Source organism: Rhynchophorus ferrugineus, unplaced genomic scaffold (assembly GCF_030347505.1).
Source record: "Rhynchophorus ferrugineus isolate W39M unplaced genomic scaffold, kcgeb_rfMv2 rfM9, whole genome shotgun sequence".
NCBI classification, from domain to species: domain Eukaryota; kingdom Metazoa; phylum Arthropoda; class Insecta; order Coleoptera; family Curculionidae; genus Rhynchophorus; species Rhynchophorus ferrugineus.
The window spans coordinates 34344805-34364076 of NW_027472588.1; the positions used below are offsets into that span (position 1 = coordinate 34344805).

The 19272-nt window shown below is 33.5% G+C and overlaps 1 protein-coding gene across 3 annotated transcripts in view; it reads left to right on the forward strand.

The window, feature by feature from the left end:
* LOC143202797 (uncharacterized) overlaps window positions 1–19272 on the forward strand; it is a 222886-nt gene that overhangs the window by 26944 nt on the left and 176670 nt on the right. For all 3 annotated transcript variants that reach the window (XM_076414599.1, XM_076414600.1, XM_076414601.1), the window contains exon 4: window positions 8655–9130. In XM_076414599.1, coding sequence (XP_076270714.1) covers window positions 8655–9130 — 476 coding nt within the window. The remainder of the gene's footprint in view (window positions 1–8654; window positions 9131–19272) is intronic.

Sequence of the window (19272 nt, forward strand, 5' to 3'; positions counted from 1 at the left end):
GTTTTGATTAACCCAAACCTCATTCATTGTGATCTTGTTTAAAATTGATAATGATCTTGAAATTTTGGTGATGAAAGGTGATATAGTAAAATGGCGTCGAATTGAAATGAAATAGTTGTAAAATCCAGTCATGATTTAGTAATATGGTTTATATATTGAGCAATGAAGTCCTTTTAAACAGTTCTGGTTCAATCCAATTATTTAGTTATGACATGTCATTATTTATATTGTGAACAATGACAAGCGATCCGATCGGTTGCCATTGCGTAAATAATTGTCAGGTTTAAAAGTTTAATATCTATAATTGACATAGAATATTTGACGTTTTGATTAAACCGTTTTCGATCGAGATATTTTAAATCTATTGTTTATCGAAATCGTCTTTTAATTAACGAAAATATACGAAATTAAAATTCTAAATATTTCAAATTAATCTCTCTTCATCTCCGTTACTTTTATGTTTTTCAGAGGAGTGAAGGACTTTGTTATACGTAGAAAATGAAGTGGGCTTTGAAATCGCGTTCGCTTTTATTTGATTCTCTTCTATTTTATTTTGTTCTACTTTTTGTGGACTTATAACAGTTTTGGAATCATTGTGTTTCAGTCATGGAAATGGTATCAATCAATCTCCTATAATATAAAAAGTATTTATATTTAGTGTATGTTGTCAGAGAGAAAATATATTTTGTCAATGAAGGGTAAGCATTTAATTTTAATGTATTCATTATATAAATGAGACCTGCTTAGCTGTTATAAAAAAATTCAACAAATATATAGATGAATGTGTTTCTAAAGAGATAGTAAAATTAGGGTAGGTATCTCTAAATTAATGTAGTGTGGGAAGTGATATTTAAGTAGGAACTATGAATTATGAACTATGAATTATTGATGATTAGCTTAATTCTTGGATTTGCTTTTTTCAAGAAATGTAACAATTAAAAAAAATATTATTAAAACAAAAGTTCTTATCATAACAATCATTATCCAATTATTTAAACAGAAAAGATAATTGTATACTTTCTGTTTCTGGTAATATTTTCAATAATTTATGATACAATGCTACTGTATTGTATTGGAACAATTTTTTTATCAAATAAATAGCTATATTTGCTGTATTGTCTGCGATGTCTAGAAATTTCTTTTTTTCACGCTTTTTTTTAAATTGACGTTCAAAATACCATTCGCTTCTCAAAGTACGGATATCCCAATTTTGTGACGCGACTTTGGTGTTTTTGGTAGTTTTGAATGATTTTCAAAGGCTGCTGTCTCCTCAGCTGAAGACATTTCTAATAGTATTTCACATCTGTATTGCTTGATTGGCCTAGTTGATTTTTTATGATTATTTTATTTGATACATTATATAGAATATTGGATATAATTTTGAATATAATATGCAGATGAGATTAAATATACGAGGCGTGCTCAAAAAGTGTTGGTTCCTTGTGGTCCGATTGACATTCTTTTTATATCATTGTTCTGGTATGCGTGTTTATTGTCACTGTAAACCATGTTGGCTGATTACTCTTTTGTGAGCTGTTGAAGGAAGGACATGGGTTTTGCCTCATGATGATGCGCCTGCTTACACTACGTGAATTTTTGACAAGAAACGCCACTGTAATCATGCTTTAGGTTCCATGCTCATCAGAAAAGACGTTGTATGACTTTTTCTATTTCTAAAAATAAATACAAACCTTAAAAAGTTATCATTTTGCAAACTTAAATGATAATAAAGTTGAATCGCTAAAAGAGGTCATGTCTACCCTAAAAAGCAAAATTCTAGAAGTGCTTTAAGGGTTGGAAGAATTGCTGCATAGGTATGTAATATGTAGTGGAGACTATTTTGAAGGGTTATGAAAATAAAAAATGCAAGTTATAGGACAATACATGAATACATTATACTACAAAAAAGACACACACATGTATATTTTTAATTTTAATTAACCATTCCATGTCAGACCTTTTGTGATTGTTATTTGATGATTTTAAGAGGTAGCTTCAGAGATTCTCAGAAGATATGTGGTCTAAGGTAGGTTTGATGCAAAATTTATCAAGCGAAGGTGTGGAATTACAGTGACGTTATATAACATTATAAATCGTATATACAACTGATGTTGATAGCTTAAAAAATTACAAGTTTTTTTCAAAACTGTAGCTTAAAAAACATTCACTCCGTACTCTGACAAGAATCAGAGTGTCTGAAAAAGCTAATAATTCGAATTAGCTCTGGTTTGTCCTCTAACTCTATATTAAGTCTTCTGACAACATTTTGATCTACAAAAATGAGCTCAGGAAAAAGTAATTTCGGTATTTTCATGTCATTCAAAATGAATTTGTTCATACACATTTCAAAACTAATCAATGATGTATGTTTTTGCCATATGTTATATACCTTTTACCACGTTTGAGGTACAGGTTTTCAAGTTGAACTAAAGAAACTGATTCCTCATCCATATCTTCAGTTAGTAAGTATTAGTAAGTATTTTCTCACAGATAGATATTTCACTATAAAACAAGACGATAAAGTTACCGAATTACACACAATATATTCGTGAGTTTCAGAAGGCAGTGTACTGGGCCCGATACTGCATCTCTTATATGAAACTAATCTACCGACCATAAAAATCACTATTGTAGGAACATATGCAGAAGACACAGCTGTCTTAGCATCTCACAAAGATCCAAAAACAGGGGGTATTAAAGCAAATGAAACAAAATCTATCCATGTAACTTTGCGTATAAAGATATAAATGCATAAATTGTATTTGATCGTATAGAATCCAACTATGGGGTACTGCCAGCAAGTTTAATAAAGCGAGGATACAACGGTTCAAAAAGAAAGTGTTGCGTACCATTGTCGATGCTCCGTACTGTCTTTAATGAAGTGTTACAACGCGATATCGCTGTAATAATCCCTGAGTGCTTTATATTATATTACTAGCGACCCGCCCCGGCTTCGCACGGGTGCAATGCTGATACTAAATTAAATACACTACAGAAAAAATATGAACGTTGTATATAAAAACATAGCGGCCCGTTCCGATTTCGCACGGGCATAAAATATATATGCCTATGTCACTCAATGAAAACATGATTAAAATCGATCCAGTATTTTTGGTTCATTCATTACTGCCCTTGGCCTACACGCATTAAATTTGGAGTAAAACAATTCCTCTTCCCCCTATACTTACTATGAAGATTTCCTGCTATCTTTGGAATATCTAAATTCATACAATTTTTATTACATTACACATTTTTAAACGCAAATTTTAAATTTGTAATATCTCCGAGAATATTTGTTTAATTTACATGCTGTAAGGAACCATATTGATCTATATTAATTGCACACTGTATTTAAGGTACTTAATTCGATAAGGATTAATGCCGTATTGCTTAAAATAGCTTCGTAAATAAGCCATTTTCTCACGTAAAAAGTAAACAATAAAAATGGTTAATGTGGGTTATCCCTAAAAGATAAACATATACCATCGCGGACTTTTTTGTAGACCTTTTTATGGTGTACAATACTGTAGTACATTAATTTGATCTAACTCGTAGGGTTAGGCAGCGTTTTTGCTAATTGCTAAATAAGCCTAAAAAAATAGGTTAATTTACGACATCACGTTAGAAACCTCTAAAATTAGCAATGTTGCCTTAGTATATTATGCATGTGTTATACATATAAACCTTCCTCTTGAATCACTCTATCTATTGAAAAAAACCGCATCAAAATCCGTTGCGTAGTTTTAAAGATTTAAGCGCACATAGGGATATAGGGACAGAAAAGGCGACTTTGTTTTGTACTATGTAGTGATTTAAATTATATTATATTTATATTATTTACTTTATAAACTTCAGAATAATTTTTAGAATAGGACTAACAAATTAAGATAACATTTTATAATTTTATATGTTAATTAAAAAAAAGTTTCGTGGTAAAACCGTGATTCTGTCACTGTAGAACTTCTCAGATTTTTGGGCGATAACCTTTCCAGAAATTTCAATCTTACCTTTATTCAAGTAATTTTAACAAAATGTCTAAAAACAATTTAACCATTAAATCATGACCATACCCAAAATTAATTAATTCAAATTTTCTCCATTTTCTATTGTTTTTCCTGACTTGTTTGTAGAATAAAGATACCGAAGGAAATATCGTTATAAATTCCGCGATGGAGGGCTTTAAACAATTTTTCACAAACTTTCTCGAAGTACTTATACCCTCTAGCTAGCTCCGTTCGTAGCTGCTGCAAACTTTTACGAGACTGTAAAGACAAATTTTTAAATCGATTTCGTTGGTTTTTCACATAGTAAATCCAGGCACGTTGCAGAATTGGCCTGGACATGAGAGTTAATTCTTTATATCGCGGGAACAAGTTTTACAGATTTAAAACGAAGTTAGTTTTCTTTTCCAATCATTGTTTTTAGTTCCTGTTTGATTATAATTATATTTAATTTATAATTGTTTTTGTTGCTATTAGGTGCCTTAAAAGATGGTTCGATGTTACTAAGCGCGGTTAATTATTCTTTGAAATTATTATAAAATACTCTATAGGCAAATGCAGGATGTTTTAACAAAAATACGTTATTTTTATTATTGTTTAGGTTCTTTTATAATAATGATTAATTAAATAATCGTAAAATTAAAAAAAACTTATTTTAAGTTAAGTCATTAAGTTTTATAATTTAACGTTCTTTATTTAATTGTTGTATTCGAACTCAGTATACCATTGATTTATAATAAATTTTCCTTTGGTTGATTCCCTAAAATATTTATCAAAGCAATTGTTTTTTGGCAGCCCATACTATAATTATAGAAAACGTTTTTGTTTACTTATTTTATTAGTATAAAATAAGGCAGTTTGATGATATGATATATACAGTATCTTAATATACAATAAAGTGTTGCGACTGGAAAGTGTCGGAATAATATAACAGGTCAATTGAAAAATCCCCGGCCTAGCATAGTAAAACACATTTTTTAGGTAAAATTAGTTTCTTTATTCAACATAATTCCGTTCAAGGGTGGTACACTGATTACAGAGACCATCCAACTTTTCGATACCATTTCTTCAAGAGAATTTCTTCCCTGCGGGCATTCTTTTGAAATCTGAGAACAGGGAATAGTCGTTTGGGCCAGATCTGGAGAATTCGGTGGATGACGAAGTAATTCGAAGCCCAATTCATGGATTTTTTCCCTCGTTTTCACTGTCCTGTGACACGGTGCATTATCTTAGTGAAGCGGCACTTTCTTTTTCTTCAAATGCGGCTGTTTTTCGGCGGTTTCGTCTTTCAAACAGTCTGTGGCGACCGCCACGACCCTTTAGGCCACCATCAATTCACCATCAGCAACTACAAAGGTTGGCAACGCCGGTGGATTGGTACCATGCAGTTCTGGAGTATAAAAGGCCATCACGACGACGTCTCGCTCTCTTTTCTTATCACCGTCCCCCTGTAACAGTACCACTTCCATAGCGCTACCGTACTTCCTTCACCTTAACCTAATATCCTGTCAATCCTCCCATCGACCACATGTATCAATCGCAAGTTAAAATAAACAACTTTGATTCAACCAGTGTTTTTAGTTCCCGTGCAAATTCCTTCCAAAAATAGTAGTGAGTGTTCTGATAGATAACCGCAGCGGCAGCCACACGTTTCGACCGACCGACCGACCCGACGAACATTCCTACAATTGGTGACCCCGACGTGATCAAAGTGCCTAACAGGTAAATCAACTCAACATAAGCCACTCGACAGGTGCTTGACACGTGCATGGAAGGATAGCACGAGGAACGGAACTCATCAACATCACGTGGTCGCCGACATCCCACGAGACTAGCCTGATGGACGAAAACCACAGAAGCCCATCATGTATACCAGCAATACATGAGCACCCTCGCATCACGAAATGGGACACGTAACACATTTACAGGTACCCTCAAACAAAGCTAAACGCCCCAAGACGAACGACGTCCTGCTACAGCTCCGATGGCAGCTGATCCCGTAAAACTCCTCGCTCAGGTTGGGATCCCCATCTCATCAGCAGTCCCCGGGCGTTTGTTTGCGTGATTGCGGGTGCATTCCGGAACTTGCACCACATATAGGTACGTTCCACGGCTGTTCCACTAGGAGGGGAGTTATGTGGCGACCGCCACGACCCTTTAGGCCACCATCAATTCACCATCAGCAACTACAAAGGTTGGCAACGCCGGTGGATTGGTACCATGCAGTTCTGGAGTATAAAAGGCCATCACGACGACGTCTCGCTCTCTTTTCTTATCACCGTCCCCCTGTAACAGTACCACTTCCATAGCGCTACCGTACTTCCTTCACCTTAACCTAATATCCTGTCAATCCTCCCATCGACCACATGTATCAATCGCAAGTTAAAATAAACAACTTTGATTCAACCAGTGTTTTTAGTTCCCGTGCAAATTCCTTCCAAAAATAGTAGTGAGTGTTCTGATAGATAACCGCAGCGGCAGCCACACGTTTCGACCGACCGACCGACCCGACGAACATTCCTACAAGTCCAACAACACTATGTAAAAGTCACTGTTGATGATCCTTCCTTTTTCATGGTAGCATAAAAATTATTCCATGCGCATCCCAAAATACAGACGCCACAATCTTCTCTGCCGACTGTTGCGTTTTCCCACGCTTTGGAGCGGGTTCATCGTGTGCAGTCCACTCGGATGACGTCCACTCGGTGCAGTCCACTCGATCCAAAAACTCGGGTTTATAACGCTTGGTCATCCTCAAACACTGCTCCGAATCATCAACTTGTCGTTGTTTTTGGTCAAAAGTGAGCTCGCGCGGCACCCATTTTGCACAGAACTTTCTCGCACCCAGATATTCGTAAATGATATGATGGACACATTCAATTGATATCTTTAGAGTGTCTGCTATTTGATTCAATTTCAATTTACGGTTTTCCAAAATCATTTTGCGGATTTTTTTAATGTTTTCGTTGTTAACAACCTCTTTTGGGCGTCCACTGCATTCATCGTCTTCGCTACTCATTTCACCACGTCTAAACTTAGCATACCAATCCTTGATGGTTGATTTTCCTAGGGCAGTGTCCGAAAATTCGGCATCAAGCCAAGTTTTTGCTTCAACTGTATTTTTTCCTTTCAAAAAGCAATATTTTATCAACACGTTAATAATATGCTATAGTTTACAAACTAATGAACTAATGACAGCTGTCAAATTTATACACGCATCTTTTGAGGGTTAGGGCTAACTAAAAAACATATTGTTTAATTATAGCAGCGCCATCTATGTGTTAGGACGGGGAATTTTAGATTTATCTGTTATAGTGCGTCATTATCAAGTTCTTCTTGTCATATTTCAAGCAGGAGGTTCCCACTAACTGAGTGGTCTCTTTATACGTAATCCACTGATTCAATATTGATGATCTCTTATTTCTTTACTTCTCATTCTGCTAATTTCTGTTACGCCTCTGCCTCTTTTGAGGTATTTCATTTCTGCTGCTGCTTGTTCTAATTTTATTTCTCTTTAACAATATCTTCGTTTCGCAACTGCATGTTAGGGTTAGTCTGTAAAAGGTATATTGTGTATTTTCTTTTTATTACTGACTTTTTTATTTATAGTGAAGGATAAGTTCATGTTTTTTTCTAATTCTGCTGTTTATTTCCATCACCAAACATCCATTACTTACGTTTTCTATCCATTTACTTAAAGGCATTTAATTTTCCTGTTATTCTCGGAATTTGGATATTTATTACTTGTGGTTCTCGCTTTACCTTGACTATCGTTTTGTTTTTATTCATTATTATTTCATATTATCTTAGTATCATATTGCATCTGTTTAAGAATGTATGTAGGTATCTGACCTATCAGTTTTATTATTACATTATCTTCAAAAGCTCATATCGAGATTTCCATTTTTCTAAGTCTTTATACTCCATATGTAGTCTTGTTTCATATATTTCATACTTCTTTATTACTTCATCCACTAATATTATAAACAAGATTGGGCTTAATCTTCATCCCTGACTTAGTCCTATTAGGGTTTTGAAGGCTTTTGACATCACGTTGTCATCACCTCATCACCATTGTTTAATGTGGGCTTGGATCGACAGTCCTCGATATTAAGCCTACTGACTGGCGAGTGACCAACTTAGAAATCATTCCAGAAGACATTCGGTCATACCTAGCGTGGTTATTGGCGTGACTGGGATTATTTCCTTGTCGGATTTTGCACTCTTGCCTTTTACACAGACAATCACAAATGTTAAACAATCACCAACACGAATTTACGACCATGTCCCAGCAGGATTCGAACCGGCGACTATAGCAACAACAGGAGGACCTTCCTGCCGCCTCTACCACTGCGCCAACCAAGCCGACATTTATATAATTTGTCACAGATCGTGACGTTTATCCCTGCTTGCTTGATTTGTGTGTATTTCCTTTTATTGGAATTTATTTCTTTGTAACACATATTATACAAACATTTTAGGTCTAAAAATTATTCCTTGATATAAGCTTATAACCAATATATGAATTTGGATTTAGATATTTAGATAATAATTAAGGCATTTTTTTTTCAAACGATAGGGTAATCCATTTATAATTATTACAGTTTATGGAGGTAAATTACACTAAGAGTAAACCCTGTTCTTTTTTTCTAGGAGAATGCGAGGTGACGGAGCCAACATGGTAAACGAAGCTGAACGTTCGAAACATAACCCCGACAGGGACAACCTCAAGTCGTTGCTGAAGAAGCCCGGCCGCGCCAAGGAGAAAAAATCGAACCGCGTGGTGTTCAACGAGAACAAGAACGAGTTCTTCGACGCGGACTATATCATTCTGATTCGCGAGGAGTGCGATTACGACGAGGATGACGACGACGGCGTCTGCACGTGCAACCAGCACGAGATGGTGCGTCTCACCTGTTGCGAGCCAAATTGCGGCTGTCAGGGCTACGACGGATTCGAACCGACGCCGCAGAGTCCGAAATTCGCGCCCCCCATCGAATTCGTCGACGCGGTCACGCTCAGCCCCCCCGAAGGTTATAAGGATATGGAGATGATGGGCAGAGGGTCTCAGCGTGGGGCCGTTTGCAGGGAGTGTAGCGCCACGCATGACGACGAGATCGACGATGAAGGTAAGCGTTGGTTTGTTGTTCTTTGGCGGAGAGTTTATTAACAGTGTCGGGTGACTCATGAGGGTCGACCAGTTTCTTATTATACAGCATTGAGTAATACTATTACTGTTATTGTGTAAACTGATATTTTATATTGTAAAAGGAACTTTGAATGCATTTATATACACTACATATAATTAATTTTTATTATGCAGGCTGATTTTTACGCATTAACAGAAAGATACAGTAGAAACATTCGAAATAAATGGGTTAGATTCCGTTGCAACCACCTGCAATCGATACAATACCTGCTTATCACCCTGAAATCGCTACAAAGCTTAATTTTTCAGTGGAAGGTGCCTCAGAAATTGATGATCAGCTTGAATCAATTGATGAATGAACAGTCTCAAACCTCAGGCCTCAAAAACTGTTCAACATCCCAAATACTTATCATGTTGATACACATATTTAATGCCTGTTTCAGATTGAAGCAGCTTTATGCTTAAAAAAACTGAAACAAACTCAAAGAAACCGGCGGTACAAGTCGAATCTTGCAGGCCTATGTTGCTGCTCCTTGCGGTATCCAACTTTGTTGAGGGACTGCTGTGGCCATTCTTCCATCATCTTCCTATTTTGGAAAGTTAAAACGATCAATGCTGAATATTATGCAGCACTATTTTATCGGTGGAGTATGAACATCAAGAAAAAACTCATTCATATTTGATATAAAATTCAAAATGCTTCTATGGGTTATAAAGTTGATGAAGATGATAGTTATAGTAGTTTCGAATCTCTTCTCCATCCAATATATTTTTCAGACCTGGTCTCTGACGTCTACTGACTTTTTGCATATTTAAAGAAATAATTCAGAAAAATATATTTAGCTTAAGTGAAGAAGTTTTTATCGAAATTGAGGCCTATTTTGACTGAGCAAAGACAAATAGCTCTGGTACAAAGCCATACAAAAGTTATAAGAGCGTAGTACCAGAATGTACTTCACGATGAAGACTGGCCAGAGAGATGCAAGAAGAAACTCATGAGTTATCCTGTAGTGTTCATCGTTCATGAGGATGTGGAGGATCAAATTCATCCTTATACAATATAAATTCATTCAAGATGATAATTTCCCCAATAATAACTGATTCAAGGGGTACACGGTTGGACTTAAAACGTTCGTAATTGAAGTTTAAAATGTTGTTTCTGTTCTTGGCTCGATAAAACGGATCTCGGATTTTACTTGTGTTTTCGAACGTACCTTCTGGGACCGTCTAGTACTAGTGAATATTATTATTACAATACTTCGATTTCTTAATAACTTTTTATATTATTGACTGTCGATCATAATTTTGATTTTAACTACAGTTATTTACGTATTTAAAGCCATTATTTATCGTTTAAATCTATGTTATTATTGATGTATCTCTGAATTATGCATTCGTTGTTTTATCAATACTAATGTTATAAACTAACGCGTACTTAGAGTTTGATAATCTTTCGGCCATGGTATAAAAATATCGAGTATAAATAAATACTTTTACTATTCTTACTACTAACTTGAAAATGCTAATAAGACAATCGTCAGGCTATAGAAGACAAAACAAAACTTAACGAATCTTATATGAAGGTATTACTAGTTGTTTATCTGTCTCATAAAAATGAAACCTTCTAACTTTCCACAAATAGTTATTTGTTTTAACAACTTATATATTTATTGATTATATTTTTTTTTTTTTATTACTCTTCGTGAGTCCACAATCTGCCCTATTGGCAATAAGTATTTCTTCTGTTTATATTATATATACATGGCATGTAGAAAATCACTTCATTAAGCAATCTGTATAAAATATTATCTTAATTAATTAGTCTTATTCTAATGCTTATTCTAAACTCTACATATGTCCAGTAATCAGATCAGGTGGTGTTAAACGTTTTAGTCTACGCACTTCACTATCACGTCGCATATTTAGCTGATTAGCGAGTACATTGGGATACACTGACACTCTTTCGAAGTACTTCACACAAACACGTTGGATTACACTCGTTATAGGTTCTAGAGGAATATCGCGTTGTATCACTTTATTTGAAATATAGTACGGAGCATCAACAATGGCACGCAACACCTTATTTTGGAACCGTTGAATGATGGATATATTAGATTTGCTAGCGGTACCCCATAGTTGGATTCCATATGTCCAAATGGGCTTGAGTATAGACTCATACAGCAATACCTTGTTATCTAATGATAACTTGGTAAATTTGCGCCCGATGAGCCAATACATTTGATATAATTTTAGTCCTAGTTGTTTCCGTTTAGAGACTATGTGCTTCTTCCAGGTTAGGCGTCGATCTAAATGCATACCAAGATATTTAACATGCTCTGCTTGGGTGAGTTGAATGGAGTTGAATTGATTATATTAATCAAATATTGCTCTATGTAGTTTTTGGAATCTCACTTATTGTTAACATTGAACAAGATATGAGTAGAATTATTATTGGTATCATAAAATATACAATAATTTCTTAGAACTAGAACTTGATCGTAGATTGTTCATAAATAACAGTGTTCTTTTATGAATCATTAATATTTAAGTCAGATCTAAATCTATTTACAAATATTTAAACTGCAGTATATTTTCCTAACTGATAAAAATAGTTTCGACATGAAAAAGCAAGTGATCTGATTACTGTTTTTGAAATACGGAAATTCTATTTTTATCCCAATACAAGGAAATATAAAAAAAGGTATTGCGGAAATGTTCAAAAATCACTTTTAAACTAATCAATCATATTGCAGTTGCAACATGATATTTTTAGATTGAATGGTTTCGATTTTTTACGTTTTAATAATCTCTTATGGATTTCATTTCGTCAAATCGGTGCGATCTGCATTTTATTAAACAGGATATAATATTCTTTGTATATTTAATTAAAATTGTAATTAAAAAATGAACGAATAAGTCATTTTTTGATTTGAAGCTGGATTTTAGTTACGGTTACTGATTTTTTTATTTTGAATAAATTTGGAATGAAAAATGTTTCTATATATTTGGATACTTATGACAAAAACTCATAAAACTGTTTTTTCATAATTTCCTATACTATGGTTCGTTGTTCTTTTTTATTTCAGATGTTGTCAAACGCTTCAAAATTATTCAGGTTTATCTAGATTGTGGTGTTAGGTTAGTTAGTCATTAGAATTTATTTGACCAAAACTTATCAACATTTATTCTACTCCCAAATTAACCAATGATTTATCAACTTAATATTAAATTTACAATCTTTTAAATATACTAAGAAATATGCATAATAATATATAAAATAATTTACTTGGTATATTCCAGCAACGATGCAGTGTTGTCCACTTCAAGTGTCGATAAGACAGTGGTCTGGCGAAGATTATTTCATTATTTTGAAGATTTCGTTGTTTCGTTTTTGTTCTATACCTCTGACATATTTCTGACGAATGTTTTGTATCATTGTCTTATTAAAAAACAAAACTGAGTCCAGTTAGTTTCACTCCATAAGGAATTTAATTTTTCTGGATAAGTTTTAGAGGGCCTTATTTAGTTTTCCAACAATTTTAATCATATATCCGGACTTTTTGTTACCACAGCACTCTCAAACTATCACGTTATCAGCATTATGATAACAGTTTATATAGTGTCCATTATAACAATTTGTACAATCCGTTTATAGGATATTTTCCAGTTATTTTCAGTCCAGATTTTATGTGTTTTAGCCCACTCCAGACTACTTTTCTTATGAGTCTTTTCTAGTTAGTCTCGGTTATTTGGATGCTAAGCATCTTCACAGGTCACTCAGACAGTCTTAACATCTCTTTCTTGAGCATTTATTCTCCATGCTTTGTTCTAGATTTGTTTATGTTGTACGTTCTTGATTTCCTTCATTAGTTTTGACAATTTGCCGTACTTAATATCATTTCCGGTTTAACATACAGATACGTTCTGCTGTTGAAGATGAATCTGTTTGCTTATTGTCATTTTATGCGCTAATGAATTGTTATAATTGTTACATGAATATTAAAAAGTACACTGAAGTTCAAATTAATAGATTTTTGAAAATGTAAATCCATATTTAAAGATTACTGTTACAGTATTTGTGGGTTATGGTTTAGTGAGTGGAACGGTTATGTGACCGTTACGTGAAGAGACAACTGGGAAGTCAATGGTGGCACATCTGAACTGAACGATGGTTTGTCACTGAAGAGAATAAAGTACCCCTTAATGATATCTCAGAACAAAGTCTCCAGAACTTCATTAGTGTTTGTCAGACGTCGCAGTATTTTATAGGCTGTTGTTGGAAAATATAAAATTCGACTTGCTTCAAGATCGGCATAAATATAAAACTAATCACTACAACCGTTAATTCTAAAAAATCAACAATTTTCAGTGTAGTAACTTTTGTGGTCATAAAAGATTTGTGTTTGTCTTTTTTCAAAATAAGGGATAATTGATAAGAACCTGGCTAGAATTAGAAACTAGATAAAAAATATACTTTGTTAGGTATTGTTATAAGAAAGGTATCAAAGATAATAAACTTCCATACCGACATGTTTATTTAAAGATTTATTGTAGTGTTTTTTTATCTCAACTAAAACTGGGATGTTCACATTTTTCTTTGAATGCTAGTGTATATTTTGTAGCTAAATTGGGATATTAAATATAGTAGAAATTAAAAAAAAAACATTTGAAAAAGCAAACATTTTAAAAGTCGGCTTAGTTGACGCAGTGGTAAAGGCGACAGGACGGTCCTCCTACTGTTGCGATAGTCGCGGGTTCGAATACTTTTAGGACATGGTCGTAAATTTATGTTTGTGGTTGTTTAATATTTGTGATTATCCTATGCATGAGTGTAAAATCCGACAAGAAAAATGATCCCACTCACGCCATTATCCAGGCTGGCTAAGACCGGATGTCTTCTGGGATGATTTCCAGATTGATGATTGATGATTGATTTTCCTGGAAGTTGGCCACTTGCCAGTCGGTAGGCTTAATGCCGAGGACCGTCGTTCGGAGGCCACGTTAAACTGTAGGTCCAGTCCAGATAAATCCTTGTTGGTAAAAAGGAGACCATAAAATATAAAAATAAATCATTTTAAAATCATTGTTAAATTTGATTTTTTTAAAGATAAGAACATGTTTCAGTTTACCAACATATCATTTTCAAATCATTTATGTATTAGGAGAGTTTTTTGCAAAGGAAACAATTAATTTGAATGATATTTTATAAACATTGCTTATTGACCAAACTATTCTGATATCATCAAATCTGAACTAAAGGAATGTGTTATAAAACTGCGTATATCCTGGCATACATTTATTTATTTATTTTTTATGGTTTGTTGTTTTACTGCACATAGAACGTAGTTATTTGCTGAATTTTTACGACTTTTATCTCGACGTTATTGACTTACATCGCTTCAGAATCGGATCGGTATTTTTGATTCGAACTGGTTTTACGGAAAACCATAAATGAGGACGACGTATCGCGATAAGTTTGTTATTGCTTTTTTTAAATCGCTATTGTTATTGAGAGTTTTCACCGTATTTTAGTGAGGTACGCGTAACCGTACTGGCTCCTTGTGATATTTATTTATTTCTGCTGTGTATGCATATTATGAAAGCGTAAATATGTTCGCTTATGTCTTATTGATTTAAGAACAGTGGCGTCTCTTGGTAAATATTTTAGGGCATATAATTGCCAGCTAGTATTAAATGGTCTTTTGTTGATGTTGGGTGAGTTTGAAGGTTTGGGATTTTGCGGGCGATAGATGGATTGCCGTATTTAGTTGCGTACTGTAAGAAATACTTTTATTTGTTCGTAAATAAAATACAAATGTTCAACAAAACATTATATTGGTCACTATCTTGTTAATATACAAGGTATTAGAACAGTGATTACAATAACATTCGTCTATCAACTATGTCAACAAGTACTCTTCGAGAGACTCTAAGAAACTGTATCCTTTCTAGTTTTTTTTGGCCTGATTTACCAGCTCAAAAGGTTTCCAAAATGTGCTGAAATCTGAAGACAATTTATAGTTCAGGATAGACAAAGATGGCAATGTCATGACCAAAATTTCGGCAGTATGGTACTAGCAGATGCCGACGATTTTATTGGAATTTTGAATAAGTTCCAGCAGTTGATTTTTGAATATTTGTTTTGTTTTGTTTGAATATTTGTTTTGTGAAATTTTATTGTCAACGTTTATTGGTCGCCAAAATTAATAAAAACTAAAAAATATCTCGAAAACATAAACAAAAATGGAAAAAACTAATGTTACAAAAGATCTTCAGTTAAATTTCATGCCAAGAGATAAGACAAAACCTGTCATTAGTCCTGCCTTTCCTTCTAAAGTGTTTCAGCTTCCTATTTTTATGAATTAAGTCTGCTCTACATTCTTTTCTGTTTGCAGATATTGTAATTATTTTTCAATTAAAATTATCTATTTCGGAAATATTGACTATTTCAATAGATAACATGAAAATAATCGTTAAACATTAATATGCAAATAATTTTTAATATATGTGGGAATCTTCATTATCACGTTATACACAAATTAAAAACAGTAATTCATACTTAATATTTCGAAGGACTATCAAAAGCGGAACAAAAGCCCAGAATAGTTGGGGATTATAGCCGGACTAGCCGAAGTCGAGATATCAATTAGAGTTTTCCTTCGTCACATTTCCACGAGCACGCAAGGAAACAAAAGAGGAAAACCAGTCAGATTCTGGAGGCTTATTTGTATTCGTCGTCGGCTTCATAACAATAATAACGAGATACATCAAGCGGCCATCCCAAAACAAACAATGGCCATTTTTATATTGTTATTGAGAACAGTTAGAGCGCGGACATACTACACATGTAGATTAAGCGTTTTGAAAGGAAATCGTGAAGCAATTTAACGTAGTCAATATCGTCAATATCTGACGGAACCTGTGTCATGCGAATTTTATTTAAAAAAAAAATTCTTTCTAAACTATGACGTATTTTATAGCTTCTGTCGTTATTATTTATAATTAAATTAGATGCACCAATAACAAAGCCTTATTAAATACTTTATTCTGGTTTTCTTATTTTTTTGTTTAAAAACAAATGTTTCTGGTCCAAATGTGCCTAAAAATTGATCCATATTATACAAGTATTAGACCAGGTGTTGCGCCAACAAAAGAGCTCTGAATGAAATAAGTATTTTAATGAAGAATAATTTTATTATTATGTTTAATTGAATACAATTCATTCAAACATAATGAAACTTTACACACACTTTTTTTATCACAACTTTAAGCGATTTTAATAGTTTCATGTATTGGTAAATTGGTAATTTTATACATTTTATAAACTATTAATGGAGATTCATTTTCCTGACACAAGTATCATAGTTAGTAAAAAAATATTAACGTTTACATAACTTAAAAAATTAACTTTGAACTTCTGGTCTAGAGCCTTTAGCACAAAAAATTATAAATTACAAAAAGGGATAAATGCCTTGAAGAATATCAATTAAAAGTCACCATCAAAATGTTGGAAAATATTCTGTCTTTTTATTTTTTTTCTTCATTAGCTGCCTCCGTTCACTCTTGTTACAGCATTAGGCAGTTAAACATTATTTTGATTAAATTTAAATGTAAATTCAAAGATTTATAGGTCGAAGATACTTTCTAGTGTAAAAATATTCTGGTGTGTTTCTTCGAAATTTTCTTTAGAATTGCGCATATTGTTAACGGTTTCTTCCAATTTCGGCTATTCTCCTTCAGATGATTCAAAGTTTTCTTCTTAGTAAAACTTTTTAATATTTTTCTGGTTTTTGATGTACTATCTATGGCTATTTTTTGCCACACACAAAACACATTCAATCCTATAATCAAATAATTTTGGGCTTCTGTAATTGTCGACCTATGGATCGAAGAATTAATTATTCAAAATACACTAAGTTGTTTGCACCAAGAAAAGCTGATTTCTCTGCTATAATATGCCGAAAAGAAGAAGTCTTCTATAATATTTTTATTGACAGTATCAGCAACTGTTTCTTAACCATTGACTTGAAGTAAACAAAACAAAAATAGATCAAAACTGACGGTGACAACTTCAAAACCATTTAATTGACATATTTTTACTTTTATAAGATTTTTGCGTATGTAGGGTTATTTTTAAACCTAGACCGTAAAAGACAAATTATATTTAATACAACAATATAAAATAATTAAACATCTTAAATAAGTAAAAACATAGATAAAAAGAAATGATTTAACAATTACTTACATATCAATTGCCACAATAAACAAAGCAAATAAGCTTGCGAAATTTTGATGTCAATCAGTTTTCAATGACGAAGGTAAAATTAAAAATAGACATGAAATGATTGGTGATTATTACGATATATACTTCTAATGTCAGGTAATATTGCAATATAACGGTACTGACAGTTAATATACTGGCAGCTAAAAGTACGGGTAATTAATTATGCTGGCAGATCATAACACTAATAAATAATAAAAATCGACAAATACTGGTTATGGATGGTGTTGATAATTTCAATAAAAGACGATGGCAATAGTAATCAGTAGCAGTGCTGAAACAACCGGGAAGGTTAACAACAATCTTAATCCATAATAGTTAATAAATTTGACGGATAATCATCATAAAACAGACAGTAGTGGTAAGTGATAGCGATGATAAACCGTGATAGGATGAAGTATGATATGTGCACACGGTATCAAGGGAAGGTAACGTAACCAGCTTATGTTTTAATACCTAACAACAATGGACGAGCGATGAGATCAAGGGAGACAACGCGTGAGAATCTGCCACTAGGGTTAGTAGGCCTCGCTAGGATTAAGCTAAAAACTCGAATAAATAAGTAAGCAATACTCTGTTGCTATTGTGCACTCACTTCTCCAGCTCCAGTTATTATGAATGTATGATGCGTAAAAGGTAAAAGCTAAAAGGCACACTCTAGATACGCTGCTACCAAGAGCCAACAGAAACCACTTTGGATGACTTTTATGTATATGCAAGTTATTCATAGATTAACTACATATCAATAACTCTGGCCTTTTTGGCGCTAGATTATGGTTTATAAATTGTTATAATATATAAAATATAATAAATGGAAATTAAATAGAGAAAACTGGAATACTCTGTGAGCAAACTCACCATTTGTTGAAACTCAGGTTGGGCGGCACAAAACACAGTTAAATGAACTGAATAGACAAAAAGATAGTGACTCTGGAGGTCGCGTCTTCAAAAATGAACTTTAATGAAGTTTAACGTGCCTTGGAGGTGTTAAGATATCACATTTTGCAAATACAGCCCCCGAAGAAAAACCAACAATGTCGCCATTCATAATAATTATTTCTATCGCTAAGTATTCTAAAACTGCCTTAATTCTTTTACATTATTGTTAAAGTTTTATTGAAAAAATATATGACCTAAAATTTAAATCTCTAAAACATAGTACTACCAGATGGAATTCCAAGTACCATGAATATTCGGAACGATTTATGGTTTCCTTGAATGGTACATGTATTTGTCTGTGTTTTAGGAAAAAAGGTGCCGAGAAAATATAAACAAATAAAACTAGATTTTACATGTATATTTTTATTAGCTTGTTCCGAAACAATTTACGTCAAAATTGTTTGACATCTCACCCAAATTAAAATAGACTTACGTATGACGTTAACTAAGAGGGTACTCCAAAGGCCAACCAATCAAACAAAAGTATTTCTCAATATTTTCGAACAGTGTAAGGGGCCCTCGAAAGTTAAACGGCTGTTGTTGAAACGATCTAAAGCGAAAACGTATTGAAAATGAACAGGAAAATCGAGGTAATGATATGTTACGATCTCGTTTATAAGAATGTAAACAGTTTCTATTTCTATACCAATATCGAGAGTAATATGAAATCTGATATACAGCAGCAGCAACTTACCACGCTTCAACAATTTTCCTAGTTTTTTTCATTCTCTTTGTTCGACGTAATTTATTTGCAATCGAAAAGAAATAACCGTTTTGGGTACAAGAAAAATTTGTTTTGGTTTATTTAGTTCGGACCGTGTTTTTTTGCCTCGAATTTCTGAAATCAGTTTTCCATCTATTGTTTTTTCTGTAGGAAGTAGTTTAATGTAATATTAATGATT